This window comes from Eubalaena glacialis, chromosome 18 (assembly GCF_028564815.1).
Source record: "Eubalaena glacialis isolate mEubGla1 chromosome 18, mEubGla1.1.hap2.+ XY, whole genome shotgun sequence".
Classification (NCBI taxonomy): domain Eukaryota; kingdom Metazoa; phylum Chordata; class Mammalia; order Artiodactyla; family Balaenidae; genus Eubalaena; species Eubalaena glacialis.
In genome coordinates, this window is record NC_083733.1 from 14,253,267 (window position 1) to 14,273,635 (window position 20,369).

Genomic DNA, 20,369 nt, shown 5'->3' on the forward strand with positions numbered 1-20,369 from the left:
GGCATTTCATGAAAACAAAATTACAGGCAGGCCAATCTTTCTCATGAATTTGGATGCCAAACTTTCAAAGAAAATATTAACAAATCTAATCCAGGGATTTATTAAAATGATAATGGTTAAAACTTACATTTATCCCAGAATATAGCAGGGATTTAGTATTTGAAATTCAATCTGTGCATTAGAAGAATAAAAGTGAAATAACACACAATCATCTCAACAAAAGCAGAAGTAATTGATAAAATTCAAAACACATTCAAGATTGAAAGTCTTAGAAACCTAGAGATAGGAGGGAATTCACTTAATCTGATAAAGAGTATCCACTAAAGTCATCATACTAATTCATGAAACACTGAGCACTTCCCCTCTGAGACTGAGAACAAGAAAAGGATGTTCAATCACTATCATCATTTCCATTGATCACTGTACTGAAGGCCTAACCTATGCAAGAAATAATAAGAAACAAAAGGCTAAAAATTTAAAAAGAAGAAAACTATGATTATTTGCAGATGATTAATTGTATATAAACAAACTCCAATATCATCTACAGATAAATCATGAGCTAATAAGTAAATTTATCAAGGTCTGTAGATAAATGATCAACATACAAAATTCAATATTTTGATACATTCACAAAAACTTAAAAAATAAAATTAGAAAAAAACACACTAGTTATAAAAGAAAAAAATGATAAACTGTATTTCATCAGAATTAAATTACTTTGCTAATGAAAAGACCCTGTTAAGAAATTAGAAAGATAATCCACTGATTGTGAGAAAATATTAACAGTAATAATTTCTGAAAGACTTGTATGGAGAATATACAAAAACTACAGGCCAATAACAAAATGATAAATTACCCAATAAAGATTGGGCAAAAACCTTGAATACACACCTAGGAGTAGAAGATAAAAATAGAAGCACATGAAAAGTTACTCAACATTACAAGTCATTAGGGAAATGCAAATTTAAACCAGAAGAGATACCACTTCACTTCCACTAGAATGACTCAAATTAAAACAAAACAAATGAACAAACACAACAAAACATAAATAGACTCAAAGATACAGAGAAAAACTGGTGGTTGCCAGAGGGGAGGGGACAGATGGGCAAAATAGGGACAGAGGATTAAAAGGTACAAACCTCCAGCTAGAAAGTCAATGTCACAGCTCATACAGCTCAGTATCAAAAAAACAAACAACCCAATCAAAAAATGGGTGGAAGAACTAAATAGACATTTCTCCAAAGAAGATATACAGATGGCCAACAAACACATGAAAAGATGCTCGACATCACTAATTATTAGAGAAATGCAAATCAAAACTACAATAAGGTATCACCTCACACTGGTCAGAATGGCCATCATCAAACAATCTACAAACAATAAATGCTGGAGAGGGTGTGGAGAAAAGGGAACCCTCCTGCACAGTTGGTGGGAATGCAAATTGATACAGCCACTATGGAGAAAAGTATGGAGGTTCCGTAAAAAACTAAAAATAGAACTACCATATGACCCAGCAATCCCACTACTGGGCATATACCCTGAAAAAAACGTAATTCAAAAAGACACATGCACCCCATGTTCACTGCAGCACTATTTATAACAGCCAGGACATGGAAGCAACCTAAATGTCCATCGACAGATGAATGGATAAAGATGTGGTATATATATACAACGGACTATTACTCAGCCATAAAAAGGAATGAAATTGGGTCATTTGTAGAGATGTGGATGGACCTAGAGTCTGTCATACAGAGTGAAATAAGTCAGAAGGAGAAAAACAAATATCGTATAATATCGCTTATACGTGGAATCCAGAAAAATGGTATGGATGAACTTATTTGTAAAACAGAAAGAGACACAGACGTAGAGAACAGACGTATGGATATTGGGGGGGGGAAGGGGGGGGATGAATTGGGAGAATGGGATTGACATATACACACTACTATGTATAAAATAGATAACTAATGAGAACCTACTGTATAGCACAGGGAACTCTACTCAATGCTCTGTGGTGACCTAAATGGGAAGGAAATCCAAAAAAGAGGGGATATATGTATACGTATAGCATATGTATACATATACCATATGTATACGTATAGCTGATTCACTATACATAGCAGGAACTAACACAACATTGTAAAACAACTATATTCCAAAAGAAATTAATTTAAAAAATAAAAATAAAAAAGCCAATGTCACAGGGATTAATGTACAAAATAGTGAATATAGTCAATAATATTGTAATAACTTTGTATGGTGACAGATGGTCACTTGACTTACCGTGGTGATCATTTTGCAATACATAAAAATATCAAATCACTATGTTGTACACCCGAAACTAATATTAATATTGTAAGTCAATTATACTGCAATTTTTAAAAAAACACATGGCCAAGAGCTGGTGAGGATGTGGAGTAACTGGAACCCTTAAACATTGCTGGTGGGAATGTAAAATGCTTCATCCACTTTAGAAAACTTTTTGGAAGTTTCTTATAAAGTTAAGCGTATAACTACTCTATGATCCAGCAATTCTACTCCCAAATATTTACCCGAGAGAAATCAACGCATATGTATACACACACACACACACACACACGACTTGTACAACAATGGTTATTAAAGGTTTATTCATAATAGCCCAAAACTTCAAACAATTCAGTTACATTAACAGGAGAATGGATAAACTATGTATAACCAAACAGTGGAATACGGCTCAGGAGTAAAAAGGGAATTGCCAATACACACAACAATATGAGTAAATTTCAAAAACATTATGTTGAATGAAAGAAACCAGACACAAAAGAGTATATACTGTATGAGTACATTTATCTGAAGTCCAAGAACAAGCAAAACTAATATAAGATGATAGAAATCAGAATCTCTGGGATGGCGATGGAGGGATTGACTGGAAAGGGGCATGAGGGAACTTTGTGAGGTGATAGATGTTTTATATCTTGAATGTGTTACACAGGTATTTACATTTGTCAAAATGCATCAAACTGTACATTTAAGATCTGTACATCTTATATCTAAATCATACCTCAATTTAAAAAGTAATAGAAGAATCACTTACAGTATCATCAAAGATGAATGAATATATAGGAATAAATCTAATCAGAATGTTCAAGACTTACACCCAGAAAACTGCTGCTGAGAGAAATTAAATAAAACCTAACTACATGCAGGGATAAACTGTGTTTATCATATACAGAAAGGATTGCAAACTAGTGGGAAAGGATGAACTACTGAATAAATATTGCTGAATAATGTGAAAAAAGACATAAATTAAAAGCAGCTTTAAGTAGCACATTAAACTGGAGATTGAAATAACTAAAATACTCAATAAAACATTTTTCAAACTACTTTAAAACTGATCACTAACCTGATAGGAAAATAAGGACATTAAAGCAAAGTGAAGAATACCAGGAAATAATCTAGTGCCAAGGTTGTCTTTTGCCCTAGTGGACTTTGTTAACCCTTGAACTCTGTTTTAACTATTGCATTGGGTGCCTAGGACAGGACATAAAGTCCAGGGCCTGCCCAAAGTAACGATGCTAAATCCAGAAACTACAAAACACAAAGAGGCATAAGATAATGATGGGGTTCAGAACACACTACCACAAAATATGGCACCTTGGCATATTAAATATTTCAAGCTGAAGGAATACAAGAAATGGCAAGTGCAAGAGGGATTTTCTTAACTTCCCCTGAAGCACGTCACAAGATCCCCCATGTGAGAGGTGCCCTCGAACACCAGGTAGAAAGAAGGATGCGTATCTTCAAATATAGAGGGACATCAAGAGGAGCCTGAATAAACAGGCCTTACTGTCTCCCCCAGTTTGCTACTCTTAGCTCATGTCATTTTTTTGTCCTATCACGTTTTCCCACAACTCGCCATCCTTAATCGAACTAGCATAAAGGAATTCAGATTTTACTACTTCTTCAGATCTTCATTTCCTTATGAAGCCTCCCATATCATGTAAAACTTACATTAAATAAATTTTTATGTTCTTCTCTTGTTAATCTGTCTTTTGTTACAGGGGTCCCATCTTAAAAACCTAAACGGGTAGAGGAAAAAGACATTTTTCCTCCTCTACAGATACCATGATTGAAAAACCATAAGAAACAACAAACAGCAAAATAAATAAATAGATGAGCAGACTTCATATGTTTGAATTACCACATACACAATATAAATATGTTTAATATATTTAAGAAATAAAAGGGAAACATGAAAAATAAAAGAGTAGACAGCAATCAGATTTGACAAGAACCAAATAAAACTTTCAGAAATTAAAATAATTACAATAATTGAAAAATTAAAACTCAGCAGGTGAGTCTTCGCTGAAGAGGGAATTATTGAATGGGACAATGGATAGGAAGAAAGTATCCAGAGAAGTCTACAAAAAAATGGAAAACATAAAATAGAGGTTAAAAGTAATAAATAACAGACTAATAGTAGAGTAAGTAATAGAATAATAAAGTAGTTGGAATTCCAGAATAAGATAATAGAATGGAGATGAGCCAATAACCCACATGGAGAAAAAAAAAGAAACATGGTCCGCACTTGACACATATGCAAAAATGAAATCAAAGATAAATCATTAACTTAAACTTGCAGCTAAAACTACTGCCCTTCTAAGAGTAAACACAGGAGAACATATTCATGATCTTGGAAAAGGCAAAGATTTCCTAGCAAGAAGGCAAAAAGCATTAATCTTGAAAGAAAAAAAGGGCTTCCTTGGTGACACAGTGGTTAAGAATCTACCTGCCAATGCAGGGGACACAGGTTTGAGCCCTGGTCCGGGAAGATCTCACATGCCGCGGGGCAGCTAAGCCCGTGCGCCACAACTACTGAGTCCGCGCACCACAACTACTGAAGCCCGCGTGCCTAGAGCCCATGCTCCACAACAAGAGAAGCCACTGTAATGAGAAGCCCGTCCCCACTCGCTGCAACTAGAGAAAGCCCACATGCAGCAACAAAGACCCAATGCAGCCAAAAATAAATAAATAAAATAAATTTTAAAAAGTTATTGCATTTAAAAAAAATGACAATACAGATTTCATAAAAATTAAAAATGTTAGCTCATCAAGAAATATCATTAAGGAAATGAAAAGGCAATCTACAGACTGGTAGAGAAAATTAACAACAGATATACTTGACAAATGACTAGTATTCAGAATAACAAGCTGTAAAGTGCTCTTACAAAATAATGATAAAAGGAAAAACAACTCATAAATGAGCAAAATACTTCAACACTTAATTTAAAAAGATATATGAAAAGCCAGCAAGCACATGAAAAGGTGTTCAACATCATTAATCATTAGAGAAATAAAAATTAAAACCACTAGAAGACATCACTTTATACATAAAGACATCACTTTATACATCCAGTATACCTAAAATGAACAATACAACACTATGAACAATACAACACTATGGGTAGGCGAGGGTGTGAAGCAACTGGAACTCCCAAGCTTTGCTGGTGGGAGTGTAAAATGGCACTACTTTGAGAAACTGACATCCCTGGTGGGTTATGTACTGTGCTTTTAATCTTCCACTGTTGGGTTACATGGGCCAAAACATCCCCCTTTTGCTTAAGCTAGTCCAGGTTAGGTTTTTCTTACTAGCAGCCAGTGAATTGTGGACAACACTAAAAGATAAATATAGATTGTGTCACTGATTATGAGTTGTTGTTATGCTGGGCAGTGTGGAGCCAGGACCACTTAACCACACGTCCTTATGCAAGGGCTTGATTGGTCCTGCTCAGATAAGCATCCACAAAGTCAGCAACTCTGAACTATGACCTAGGCATCATTTGTTGCTTTTTCCCTGACTGTGCACCTCTGTTTTCTCCCTACAGTGCCCTTCTGATGCAGACAATCTGGGTCAATCAACAGAAATGGGTAAAAAAGAAGTGAGAAGGAAATGAGAAAAATCATGAAATCATAAATAGTAGTAATAAATATTAATTTGAAAACCAACTTCGGAGACTTGCATAACGTACATACAGTCTACATGACCATAGATTAAATATTTGCAAAAACAATAAGTGAATTACTATCCTGGGTGGGGCCTTCAAGAAAATGCTAGCAGCAATAGACAAAGTCCTAGATTTAAGTAAGACATTTGCATATTCTAAGGATTAAAGTAACCGGATCTTACATCCAGTTAGAGGACACACACAAGAACATTCTGAACTCGGGTTTGTATTTTTTAAATGTTAGACAAATGCAGCAGTAAATGGAAAACCCATGTGTTATTACGTTACCTTCAAGTTTCCATTTACATATAAATAACCTCAATCTACCAGTGTAACTTCTGGGTATAGGTTTCTTCCGTTCCTTCTGAGCCCTATATTTCTCAGGTTTTCAAGCACAGGAGAAACTGGTAGATGGGATATATATGTGGCTCAGCATCATTTCTGCTGGAGGCATTCAGTCTTTAGTTCTTTACCTTGTGGGTCTTAGCTTACTCTAACGCAGCCAAAATAACCATTTCCTGTTTTGCCTCATCATGTTTTCCATCTGACCTTTCTTAAAATGTAGAACTTTTAACAAAGAATAATACATACCTGTGTCGTAATACACAATAAGTTTTTCGCTGTGATTGCCCACAGTCTGTGGCTCAAAATCCACTTCCAGTTGCATAGACTCTCCTACATTAAGAGTTCCAACAGATGGCTCTACAGAGAAAGGCCTGCAACACACACGGAGACACATCATCAGAACACATTCCTATATGTACACATATAGCTGATTCACTTCATTGTACAGCAGAAACTAATGCAACATTGTAAAGCAATTATACTCCAATAAAATTAAAAAAAGAACACATTCCCGACTAGTGTGAGGGGGAAGGGGAGAGGAGACATGAGTTCCAGTTCTGCAGACAACACAGACCCGACACGACAATCCAGTGATTCAGAAGTATACTTTTCCCTTAATGTGAAAGAACTTTAGTGTTAATATTAAAATAACAGTAATAGAACAACAAATGTAAGAAAAACTTAAATGATGCATAATATTCTTGTTTGTATCCTTGCCATTTAGCCATTCTTTTAACATTCACTGAGTGATTCCAGAAAAGGACAGACTTACAACATGTACGCAAATACTGTAATTTGCAAAAGAACAGTCCCTTCAAAGGGATAAAAATCAAGTTTTGCGACAGTTCAGCGAAGAGAGGGTTTTATGACGGAAAAACATACCAGAGTCTCAAAAGGAAAGTGATCACACAATCACATGAGGATAAGGTGAGGGCAGTCTAACAAAGGGTCTTTTTAAAAGGGGGGAAGGGGTGTAGGGAAACTACAAGAGATGATGCAATTGCCCAGGGTTGTTAACAGTAGAACTGTTACCACCTCTAGGCCCAAAGAGCCAAGGAGAAGGAATGGTTTTGAAACCCACCAGAGTCCTAAGAGAAGGCTGCCTTATGAGGCTCAAAGGGCTTTAGTTAAGAGAGACAGTCAGCCCAGGAGGCCTCACACATAGGACACTAGGGGGAAAAGTGTCTTGACCTCACATCCTTTGCCTGATTGCCTGCTGGGACTCCCACTGGCTGAACCCAACCAGAAGCCAAAGGCATGGGAGCCTATTGACCTCTGCCATATAGGTTAGCCTCCTGGGTGAGAGTAAGCTGGAGAAGGGTGGAGAGCATTTGGAAAGGCAAACTGGGGACATCTGTGTCTTGAAAATAGAATTTGGGCATGCAGACCTTATGGGGAGGTAGGGTGGATCTGGGAACAGGAAACAGTTGATTTTAATTGTCCTGGAAAGGAAGAGTAAGAGAGAAGCTGGATCTGATCATGAAGTACCTTAAATAACTTACAGAGCTCTTCCTTCTAAACAGGAAACCCAGCCCTTTTAATTATTTTCATGGTCCATTTCACTTCTTTAAATTGCCAGTTTTTCAAAGTAATGTGTTGGACAATGTATCTGGCAGGCTAAGCTGTTTCTGATTATTTACTTGTATCGCAAATGATTTTAGTCTTCATTCCTTAAACCTTCCCTTAGATAATGAACTTAATTTCAGAAAACCTAACCTTTGTTCTATGAGGGTACAGAGCTTACAGCATGGGTAGCACTTGGTGGTACCTGAAATGATCACTGCAGGACCTCGAGTGCTTCCTACCACGGGCAATTGTTTATTTTCTCTGGTGCCCTCTATTTGGATTGCCCTCTCCTTTCACTACTTTCCCACTCCTTTGTCTGTCCTTTTCCCATACCTTCAGCACCGAAACTCCAATGAACTCCAGGCACTGCTGTAGGGGCACCATGAGGTAGTAGTTACTAGCCTGGAGCCAAATGAATAAGTTCAAAACCCAGATCAGCCATGAGTTGGGTAAATCACTGAACATTCAGTTTCCTCATCTGTAAAATGAGGATAACGACAGCACCTATTTTACAGGGTTGTAGTGAGGATTAAAGGAGTTGATAGAGGTAAAGTGCGTAGAATAATGTCTGGCATGTAGGAAATGCTAAACAAATGTTTATTATTATTTTTGTTACTGCTATTGTTATCTCCCTAATTGGCAGCTGGAGGATGATCTTGGGTATTCAGATGAGTTCAGGTTTTTATCATCCTCCTCTCAATCCTTCACACTGCTCTAGAGACATTGTAAAAAAAAAACACACACAGGACATAACACATCAATCTCTTGTTCAAACACCTTCAGTGGCCCCCATAATTTATGTAATAAAGTTTAAAGTCCTCGACATTTGAGGTCCCACACAATCTACTCCCGACTAGTTTTGGCCTTCTCCTTAAACAGATACATCTGTCCAAATACATTATACACCTGTCACATTCCATGTCAGACTGGGGTGGGACGAGATGGGAGGGCTTTAGTCTCTACACCCATAACCTTCCCCAGCACTGCACCTCCTCTTCCTTCCAACCAGACAGTGCCCCATACATAGACATGCCAGAACTGCTCGGGTCAGATCGGAACATTCACCGTTTTCCATGTCATACTCCTTCCAAAGTCACCCATCATAGCCCAGACTCAAAGTTACCTTTTAAATAGAATCTTTCCTGATTCTCTCTCCTATTAATAATGTCTCCTTCCTCTCAGAGGCTATAACTTTATTTTTACTTCTTACTTTAGCTCACCTTGTACAATAGTAAGTTTTCATGCCTGTCTCTCCCAATAGCTAGAGACTCTTGAGATGAAAGGAAAGAGAAAGCAAACAAAATTTCATTAGCACATACTCTATGCTGGGTACTACAGTAGGCACTTTACATATGTCAATTCTTTTAATCCTCACAAAATCTTGAGAAAGTAGGTCTTGTTATTTGCATTTTAGATACGAGAAAGCAGATGCTCTAAAAGGGCAGGCAACTGGCCCAAAGCTACCCAACTAGGTAGTGGTAGAGCAGGGATGGAAGCCTGCCTTCAAGTTTTTTCTGTCTCCCCAAACCATCCCTGAATGTGGAAGCCACCTGGTTAGATTCATCTTTGTGTCTCTCACTACCCCATGCATAGCTCTTTACTCATAGGAGCCTCTCAAAAGAGGTTGTTAAATTGAATTATAATCAACTTTTAAAGGGAAATTTAAAATATCTCTAATCTTTATTTAATCTTTATAACAACTTGGTGGAACAGAAAAGGAGCAGACTTTTGGTATCTCAAGAATCTCTGCTTGATGGGAGATGAAGGTGAGTCTCACCGTCTTTAAAGTTCTTTCCTTCCTTGTGGCCTCAGGAAGAATCTGAAGAATTGAGAACTGGCCCCAGTTTCCTGGCTTTGGGAACAACATTGTAACATTCTCTTCTACCTCCGCTTCACCAGTTCCTAAAATTTTTCTCCCTATACTGTGCTTTCTTTTTTTTTTCAAACATTTCTTAGTAGCAAAATAACAGTTTTGAAATGAATTGGATAGTATTATATTACAGAACCTAAGCTAATTTTCTATGGACAAAGGGACTCTTCTTAGGACCTCCAGAAATCCTAATTCCATACAGTGGTAACAGATTCTTCCCTTTTGTGCTAATTGTTGGGTTTATATTACACTAAACTTCTTCAGTGGTTAGAAAATCACCTGGGATAGTCATTGCTACTTACAGCTGCCTAAGCTTTCTCTATAAATCAGACATTAATTGGATAGAGTGTGTTAAGTTCTGGTGCTTAAACATTGTCTATAATTTGATTTTGTATTTCATTTTACTAGAGGCAGACAGGCTGAAAAGGCTAGAGAATACCAAGTACCAGAAAATGATCTTACAGAGAGGTAAAAGGTGCTGTTCCTCCAGGGTATAAAGCTGCCTCTGTCTACCAGAATGTCTGGTTTTGATATCACATCCTCATTAATACCGAATACTTGATTAGGGAGGGAACTCGGGTTTGTGTAAAATCGTGAGCCACAAGAAAGATTTTGAGTTTTTGTTCAATCCACTACAAACCGCTCTTAAGAACTAAAACTATTCCATTCAAATGATTCAATATTTTAGCAGAAGACTAAATACTGGTTCTATTATATTAAACATTGAATATAAAATTAGTATTTTTCCTTCAGATAACCTTTCTTATTAACTGATTCCTAAATTGAGATTTTAGATTTTGAAATTACTCCTTAATTCTTTCTATTTCACCTTCCAAAATTAATCCTACTTTAATAGTTAAAGTTATTCCGGTACCTACTAGAGTTTTAGGTCAAATCTGTAATAAAGTTGAAGAGTAATTGTTTATGTTCTCTGTATACTTTATAGCACACTGAGGCTCCTTTTATTATTGTAAAAAAACACTATGCCTCTTTTATAGTACTTGGAGCATGTTTTTTTATTTTAAATTATTGTAGAGGTTTATAGTTGTAGCTCTGCTGTTGTGATATATTGTTGGTTAGGCATCCTATAAACATTTATTGAGCACTTATTTATTCTAGACACTTTGGTAGATGCTGGGGACATACAAATGAAAAGAGATACAATCCTTGCATTTGAGAAGATCACATTCTAATGGGAGCAACAGACACATAAAGTTTTATTTTTTATAATTTATATGAACCTGACCACTTACAAACTTTACCATTAATTAAATCATTATTTCAATGAAAAGAATATGATTTGTTTTTTAAACAATTTCCTGTGAGATATTACTTCTAACTGTATAATGACTACAAAAGCAGCAAGACCAAGAGTATAGACCCTATGTTTTTGACTCCAAATTCTCAAACTACATATACTGCTCCACTATGTCTATTGACAATCATGTTGTCAATGAAAGAGTGGTCCTCAGCCCTGTCTGGGCAACACAATCACCTGTGCATTTTTCAGAATGGATACTCGTCAGGGGATCCCCCCAGACATTCTGATTCAATAAAATGTGACCACAAATTCAACTGCATTCTTTCTCATTGTAGTCATTAGGGCTTTCAGTTGCAAACAACAGAAACCAATTCTGGCTAACTTAGACAGAAAAGGGATTTATTGGAAGGATTTGAGGTAGCTCACAGAATTGACATCATGGTTGGATTACATGCATTTTGTGGAAAGAACATAAAAGTACCATTTTGTGCAGAGTCTAAACAGGAAAACAAAAATAAACAGGAAATTTAATTGAAGGACTTGGTTACACAGAAGATGAAAGCTATGAAAAGCCCAACTTAAGATGGTGAGATAGCTCAGGGATTGGTAATAGCAGTAAGCCATTTCCACCACTGGGCTGGAGACAAAAGGAGAGGAGGAAGTATTAGCAGATCCTGGGGACCTGGCAGAAGTTGGAACCATGGCAGGTCTGTCTGACATGAGCTAGAACCACAGAGGAGATGCAGCTGCTTGCTGGGGACTCTACTGAAGTTAGAGAAGGAGGAAGAGAAATACTCTGACTTCTTCCTACTCTCCAACCTCCTTCTAGTGCCCCCCACTGGTCAAACCCAGGTGGAATCCAGCAGGTCGTGGAGGCTAGAGGGGCTAACACAGCCCAACATAGATACTGAGCAAAGCCTGGGAAGGGCAAGGAATGGATCTTGAGGTAAACAAGGCCAGAACTGGCCCATGTTTGTTTTAATCCAAATTTTGCTATTAACTTACTGGGGGAACTTGGCTAAGTCATTTACCTTCTCAGACCTTACTTCTTTCATCTGTAAAATGGGAATGTTGGACTAGAGTTTCTAATGTCATTATGATTTCTGGCTAGTCCTTGAGTTAGCTCACCATTTTACCTTAGAAGTGTTTCTACATTGGGAAAAGATGATTCACATTCACAGTTACATGGATATAAAAGTTTTAGATCTTTTCCTGCAACTTCACACTATTAAATCTGTGATTTTGTTTCACTTTACATGAATGTATTGCCAATTATGTGTAGTTTTTAAGATTCAGCCGAACAGTCCAGGAAGATATGCTGCCTGTGCTTGTTTTTCCACCTTAGGTGGACTCTCTTTTTCATTGGAACAATACCAATGTCACAGGAAGTTTTTAATGTGTATTATGGATGGTGGTTATGAAAGTTCTTTTTTTTTTTTTTAATCAAAAGAGATTGGTTCTTTCTAAGTCATGGTGAGCCAGTTGAACAACTTGCTCCCTTCCCTTCAATCAAAATATGAGTCTCACCACGAAATGACAAACAAAGCCTTTATAAGCACTTTGACAATGTCAGGAGACACTGATTTTCAAAAGAATTTTTCCTTTGCCTCTGACGGTTGATTTATCTAAAGTGGGTCAGAGTCCTGCTTCCACCCAGGATGTACAGAGCTGAAAAGAGTGTTTCTTTTACCGTAACAACAACAACAACAACAAAACAGATAAACAACAAAATCACAATTTTTCTCAAACCCATTAGAGAGCTGAGATTGCAGGGCAAACAAAAATGGACAATCTCCTGCCTCTAAAGAAGACAAGACATGTGCAGAGTATTTCACCTGTGGCAGACAGAACATCCCTACAAGCAGAAGAAATGGTGAGAGAGGATGGAGAAAAGAAATATTTGAAGAGATAATGGCTGATGTTTTTCCAAAAATAATGACAGATCCAAGAAGCTCAGAGAACTTCATGCAGGATTGAAACAAAAATCAAATAAAAGCAAAATAAGATCCTTAAACCAAAAAACAACCAAAAACAAAATCCACATCTAGACACATCACATTCAAACTGCTAAAAACCAAATATAAAGACAAAATCTTGAAGGCAGCCCAAGAAAAAGACATAATTGCCTACAGAAAAACAAAGCTAGGAATTACAGCAGACTTCTCATTAGAAAACTGTAAGCCAAAAGACAATGAAGTGACATCTTTAAAGTACTAAAAAAAAAATGTATATATAACTGCCATTTCAGAATTCTATACTGTAGAGAAAAAAATCTTTCAAAAAATGAAGGCAAAATATTTTTTTTCAAGTAGACAAAAACTGAGATAATATCCACTAGATCTGTGCTACAAGAAATATTAAAGTAGTTTTTCAGCCAGGAAAAAATGATACCAAACAGAAACTTGAATCTACATGAAATGGTTTAGAGCTAGTGATGCTCCTGGGACACATGTAAGAATAAACACAAATTCCCTCCTGAGGGATGTGCCTCAACCCACATTATGGCATCCCTGCTACCTACAATATGGCAGACCAAGTAACCCGAAAACTCTTCCACCAGAAAATACCTAGAAAGTCTGGATAAAATATAACTTACATAAATGTGTAGCTGAGCATGCCAAAAAAAAAAAAGCAAATCCACAGGATTCAAAAACAAGAGGAAATAAGAACCAGAGCAGTAAGCCACTGAGCCCTTGAAGCCTGGGTTTTAACAGCCCTGCTAATAGCAGCAGGATACAAGGTCTTGGGATGGTTAAGTCAGGGGACTGGTAACAAAATCCCCATATAAACCTGGGAAACTTCAAAGGTTACCAAAACATTCTCCCATTAGCACAAGGAAAGATGTCTATCGTGGTTTTGAATGAGGGAAACAAGGATTCTCTAAGGAATTCATACTTTGGACATGTGTATTCTACCAGTTTAGGGTTTAGATATGCATGATCAGTCCAGGAACCCCTAAGCCAAGAAATTACCAGAGAGGCAGTCTATGTAGTCTAACCTTTGGGAACCAGGCAGAAGTAAATGCTAATCCTTACTGGAGAGATGTGTCCTTAAACTAGCGAAGGATCCCACAGATAAAGCCCTTATGAAAATGATCCAGCTCAATATCTGCCTTATTTTTAGAAAGTCACAGAAAAGAACTTGACCTTCTGTCTCCTGTGTTCCCAAGCTGGCCATTCTTGTTATGGCCCTGCTAATCAGCCAACATCTTCATGTCCCATAACAACCATTCTTCCCCATCTTATAAGAGAGATCACTGAGGGCAAGGATTGTCCCATAATATTTATATTGTCCCATAATGTCTACTACACTATAGCTACACCATAAATTATCAGATTAAAATCAAACAGCTTCACTTACTAGCTATGTGCTCTTGAGCAAGTTATACAACCTCTCTATTGCTCAGCAGGTTGAGTTCTTCTCATATCTCATCACTCCAAACTCTTCTTCTGCCTCCTTCTATTTTTAAAGATGTTTGTGATTACACCGGGCCCACCCAGATGACCCAGGATAATCTGCCCATTTTAAGGTCAGCTGATTAGCAACCTTAATTACATCTACAACCCTAGTCCCCTTTGTCATGTGACACTACACATTTACAGGTTCTGGGGATTAGGACGTGCACATATTTGAGGAGCCATTATTCTGCCCACCACACTGGCAGTAGGTCATTTAAAGGAACAATAAAAGAAGAAACACTCACTATACAGTACTTGCTATATACCAGCAGTTTATGTTTATTAATTCATCTATTCCTCACAACAACCCCATAAGGTGGCTACTTTCCCCCATTTTTCAGATGCGAAAATTGTGGGTGGCCTCTAAACCTGGAAAAGGCAAAGAAATGGATCCTCCCATCAAGCCTCCAGAAAAGAACACAGCCCTGCCAACACTGGGATTTTAGCCCAGTGAGGCTTCTGATCTACTGAAATGTCGGATAATAAATTTGTGTTGTTTCAAACCATGAAGTTCGTGGTAATTTATTACAATAGCAGTAGAAAACTAATACAGCCAGTTATAAAAGTCTCAGTCACAACAAATATGTTTATTAATATATTCCCATGAGCCATTCTCTATGCTAAATAGAAAGTCTCTTATCCAGCATTTCAGAAAACCACCCATACCCAAACAGATAACCTTGAATTTTGGGTTCCTCATGGGATGAAGAGGAAGTCTGCCCCACATCATTGAGGTCTCCCATCCTTGCAAGTGAAGACTGTAATAAGCAGTTGCATCTTGACTGCTATTCTACGAAACTACATGTGCTGACTAGATTTAGCTATAATCAATCAAAAACAAAAGCTGAAGGAATGCATACCTATGAGTTTTGATGTGAAACACAGCATCTTTGTTGCCAATGTTTCGCACCAGCAGAATCTTCTGAGTGCTGTATTTGACAGGGCAAGTAGAAAAATTCAGCTTGTCAGGAAAATCTAGGATGGCTCGTGCACCTCTAGCTTTGATGGGCACAATAAACTTTTCTCTTTCAGTAACACATGTCAACATATGGGCATAATCCTACAAGAGAAGGGTACAATCATTACTTGTGGAAACACCAACATGACCAAGATAACTGCAAGAAATATGGCTGTATGCCAAGCATCTTGCAAAACAACTTAATATATATATTCTATGAAACCTTCTCAAGACAATTATGGATGTACCTTCAATGAGATACTCTTTTCTAAGAAAAAGAGAACAGTTCAAGTATTAAAACCTACAAGCCAATAGAGAAGTTTATGCTTCTTGTGTTTCCCGGATATTAGGGAGGTGGGATGCAGGACAGTTGAGGCTCATTCTTTTTTAGATCAGAGGAGGTTCACACCAGTAACTTCACGTCCTCCTTCTAAACCCTACCTACTTATCCTTCAAGCCATGTGTTAGACTGATAGCTCCAAATAATGGTCTCTCTATGACCACACTTTTTGAAATATGACTGTGCAGCTTCTCCATCATGAGTGGAGTCTATTTCTTTACCCTGTGCTTTGACCAATGGAATGTGGCAGAAGTTATGCTATGCCAGTTCCAAGCTAAGGTCTCAAGAAGCTTTGGGCATTTCCATTCTTGCTCTTGAAACTCTGCCACGTAAACAGGCCTGGTCTAGCCTACTGCAGGATGGGAGCCCAGATGTCCCATGCTAGACCAGCCTACTGCCCCAGATATGTGAGAGAGCCCAGCCAAGTTAAGCAGAGTTGCCTACCCAACTCATGAGTGGGCCCAGTCAAGATTAGCTAAACCATAGTCTTGTGAGCCATAATATCCATAATTGAATTTGGGAGTGGTCTGTCATTATACAACAATAGCTAACTGATTCAAAGCCCATTTTAAACCTCACCTCTTGTGCAAAGCCATTACTGACCACTCCAAATAAAAATGCTGAGGCCCTAGGTATCCATCGTCCCCAATCTTGAGTCTAAATGCAACAGAAATGCTGAATTAAGTCACCCTTTATCTCCTCTCATAAGATAGGAAAATGGAAGTCTCATCCTCAATGCAACAAAGAAAAAGTTAAAAGTAAACCATCACCAACAAGCAAACCTAAATGTGAAAGGAAAGCATTAACAGTCTCCTCAAGAATAGGCTCAGGGGGCTTCCCTGGTGGTGCAGTGGTTAAGAATCCGCCTGCCAATGCAGGGGACACAGGTTCGAGCCCTGGTCCAGGAAGATCCCACATGCCGCGGAGCAACTAAGCCCGCGAGCCACAACTACTGAAGCCCACGTGCCACAACTACTGAAGTCCGCGCGCCTAAAGCCTACAGCCCATGCTCCGCAACAAGAGAAGCCACGACAATGAGAAGCCCGCGCACCGCCACCAAGAGTAGCCCCCGCTCCCCACAAGTAGGGAAAGCCTGCGCGCAGCACCTAAGACCCAATGCAGCCAAAAATAAATAAATAAAATAAAATAAAATAAAAAAGAATAGGCTCAGAAGTCACTGTGAAAGGAATTTGCTATCTAAACCAGGTTCATTTTCCTTCATTTTAAGTTTCCCCATCATTTTAGTGTGTGTTTTGGCTGCAAGGCAATCTTTATAAGTATAAGGGCCTCTTGGAACTTAAGTTTCCTTTTGGTAATCATGCAGTAAATGGTTTTCAGTGGTGGAGGTTTAAAACCTCTCTTTGGACTTTAGGCACAGAGCAGGAATGGGAATGTCTGACATACTGACTGACATTTAGACCTGGCCATGCACTCAATTTCATGAAACCCACAGGACAAGTAGAAAGCAGTGGTATCCCCAATTAGTTTATTCATCCAACCATGTTTATTAAGTGTCCAGGTGCCAGGCACTGAGCTGGGTCTGGGTATGCAACTGAGTAGTAAACAGACGTGGATTGCTTCGAGCTTACATAGTGATGGAAGAGACAGTGAGCAGGTAAATAAAGCATATCTAATGTACAATGTAATACATACACAAATATATTAAATAAATATAAAGAGAAAATAGCCAGGAATGTTCCCCCGACAGAGCTTTACACCTGCAGTCTCTCTGCCTCCCTGAACCCCAAACTCATACCCAGCAGCCGGATCAACATCTCACTGGATACAAACTTACCACGGCCCAAAGCAAAGCTGCTGACTAATGCCACTGCCTGCAACTGTGCATAAAGATACCCTACCAAGGGAAGGAACAGGGCCTGAAATCCAGTCCACTCTGCTGGCTCCAACTGAATCGGCCTATAGGGGCAGCCTTTTTCTCATGCCCACAAAGGCTCCACAATGCCAGCTGAGGTCCTGCTCATGACCTTCCTTCCACCCTAAATCTGTCCCCTCACTGCCTCTCCATCTTGGTACATGAATCTCCATCCTTCCACTGGCCTGGATTTAATATCCAGGCATGGGGCATCCTTGATCACTCTGTTTCTCAATTTCTTAGTAAATCCTGTAGGACTGACCTTCAAAATATATCCAGACCACAAACACGTCTCACTACTTCCATCCTGCCACCCTGACCCTAGCCACTCCAATCTTTCCTGGGCTAACTGGACTCTGTTTCAACCCTTGCTCCCTAAAGTCTATTTTCCACACAAGGGCCAGAGGGATCCAGTTAAAATATAAGTCAGCTCAGGAGGCTCCTCCATTCAAAATCTCCCAAGCAGAGAGCTGGGGGTCTCTGAGTGCTATGGCCTGGCACCCCTGTCATTTCTCTGGCCATACCTCCCCCTTCCCCCGCTTGCGTCTCTGCTCCAGCTACAGGTTTCCTTGCCGTCTCTTGAGTATTCTAGAGATGCTCTCCCTTCAGAGCCTTCAAACTCGATGTTCGTTCCATCCAGAACATGCTTTCCTGTACTTATTCACATTGCTTGCTCCCTCACTTCCTTCAGGACTTTGCACAATGTCCATTTTCTCCCTGATGCCTCCCCTGATTGCCCTATTGTAAACTTAACTCTCCCTCTCCTGTCCCATCACTCCCTAGCCTTTCGTTTGCTTTAGTTTTCCCAAAGCCATCTAACACATTATATATGTTACCTATTTATTGAGTCTATTGTATGCCCCCCCCCTTATCTCCATGTCAACAGGGATTCTGCCCATCCTATTGACTTCACATATCCAGCGCCTAGAACAGGGCGTGGTACTTAGTAAACATTCAACAAATATTTGCTAAAGACAGGCAAATAAGTACTATAATGCTGAGTGAAGAGAAATAAAGCATAAGGGAATAAAGAGTGAGTGGGAAAAGGCCTCTATGAGGAGGTGACATTCCAGCAGAAATCTAAGTGAAAGGAGAAATGACGCCATGGGGGTGGGTGGTAATCTGGGCGAAGCATGATTCAGAGACTGTGGCCAGAGGGGAATAAGGTAAGGAGAGGTTAGAGATGCAGCAAAGAGGTTGTGGGAAGCCAGATCACACAGGAGCTTGTAAGCCATTGTTAGGACCTGAGGACGGCCAAAAACATTAATGATGCTGAAAGCGGATCATGATGTACCTGATTTATGTTTTAGAAGAATTACTAGCTGCTATGTAGGCAACGAACTGTAAGGAGGCTAAGATGAAAAAAGGGTGGCCAGTTAGGCAGCCACTGCAGTAGTCCAGGCAAGAGATGAAACTGACCTGGCCTAGTGCAATAAATGCTTAGCTTAGAGCTTGGCGAGTAGTTAAGTACTCAATAAATGTCAGTTGTCATTACTAAAATGTTGCATAAAATACAATGTTTTGAGTAAGGCACGTAGGAAAAACTCAATTTGTGTACTTGTTGTTAGGATAATAATGATAATCCTGGTAATGATGATAATAATGGAACAAGATAATTTCAAAAAACAACAAGGACTTTGAAGAAAATAAAACATGGTAAAGTGATAATATGGGAAGCGGCTGCTTTAGGTTAGAACAACCAAGGAGGCCTCCCTGAGGAGGTGGCCTTCGAATAGAGACCTGAATAGCCAAAGCATCCAGTCAGGCAAGATATAGGAATGGAGCGTTCCTGGCAAGGAGAGGTGCAAACATAAAAGTCCTAAGGTAGGAGCAAGTAATAACAATTAATGGACAGTATTCATGAAATTTATTTAAATTGAGTTGTTGGACTCTTAGCTCTTCAAGTGATTCTGGTTTCTGCATGGTAATGCCAGGCTCAAAAATTATGCCATTCAGATATAAGAAAGTACAAATTACACGAAGCATACTTGATCCTAGAAAACTCCACAGAATTCAACAACAAAACAGTCTAGTCTGATTACATCAGAATCCTAAAGAGATAAGTACTGTTTTCATTTTTTCTTAGGAGATCAAACCCAGCAAGCAAAGGTTTTGTTGGGAATTAGAAACTGGAAAGCTGCTGGCACATGTGGAAACTTAATATTAACTGAGGCTTTGAGAGAAAGAACAAAAGATGCTGCTGAATCCACGATGAGAGGGGATCTCTAAGTAATTTATTCTATGTTTACATATTCTCTGCCTTGTTCTATAAGGAATTGAAGACAGCTGAAAATAATTTAGGAGGCTAACTGAAATATTCAAATTTCCCAATGAGGAAGATTTGAAGTTTGATCAGAATTATATATTTTTTTCACAATCAAGTCATATAAAAGAATATGAAGAAATTCTTTAAACTCCTTAAAAATGTATTCCAATCTCTGAAGCTCTGTATTTAATATGACTATATTAGATTATATAATATACAATTATATATTGCTCTACTGGCTTAAAATTAATTCAGATGTTATGACTTGGGAGGCTTTGTCAGCCTGCAAGCTAAGCAATTACTTCAGTTGATGTACTTCCTTCCTCTGTACTTAAATTCAGAGCAATCAGGTCACCATTCAGAGCCAAAATATTTATTCCAAACTCTCTCCCGTCTACTATGAGACTTAGCTATGAATTACTTTATATCCTAAAATGTTATTCTATAT

General features: G+C 38.5%; 1 protein-coding gene across 1 annotated transcript in view; it reads right to left on the minus strand.

The window, feature by feature from the left end:
* HYDIN (HYDIN axonemal central pair apparatus protein) overlaps positions 1-20,369 on the minus strand; it is a 389,934-nt gene that overhangs the window by 304,370 nt on the left and 65,195 nt on the right. The window contains exons 6-7 of the mRNA XM_061172597.1: positions 15,345-15,544; positions 6,576-6,700 (exon numbers count right to left, since the gene is read on the minus strand). Of these exons, the coding sequence (XP_061028580.1) occupies positions 6,576-6,700; positions 15,345-15,544 (325 nt within the window). The remainder of the gene's footprint in view (positions 1-6,575; positions 6,701-15,344; positions 15,545-20,369) is intronic.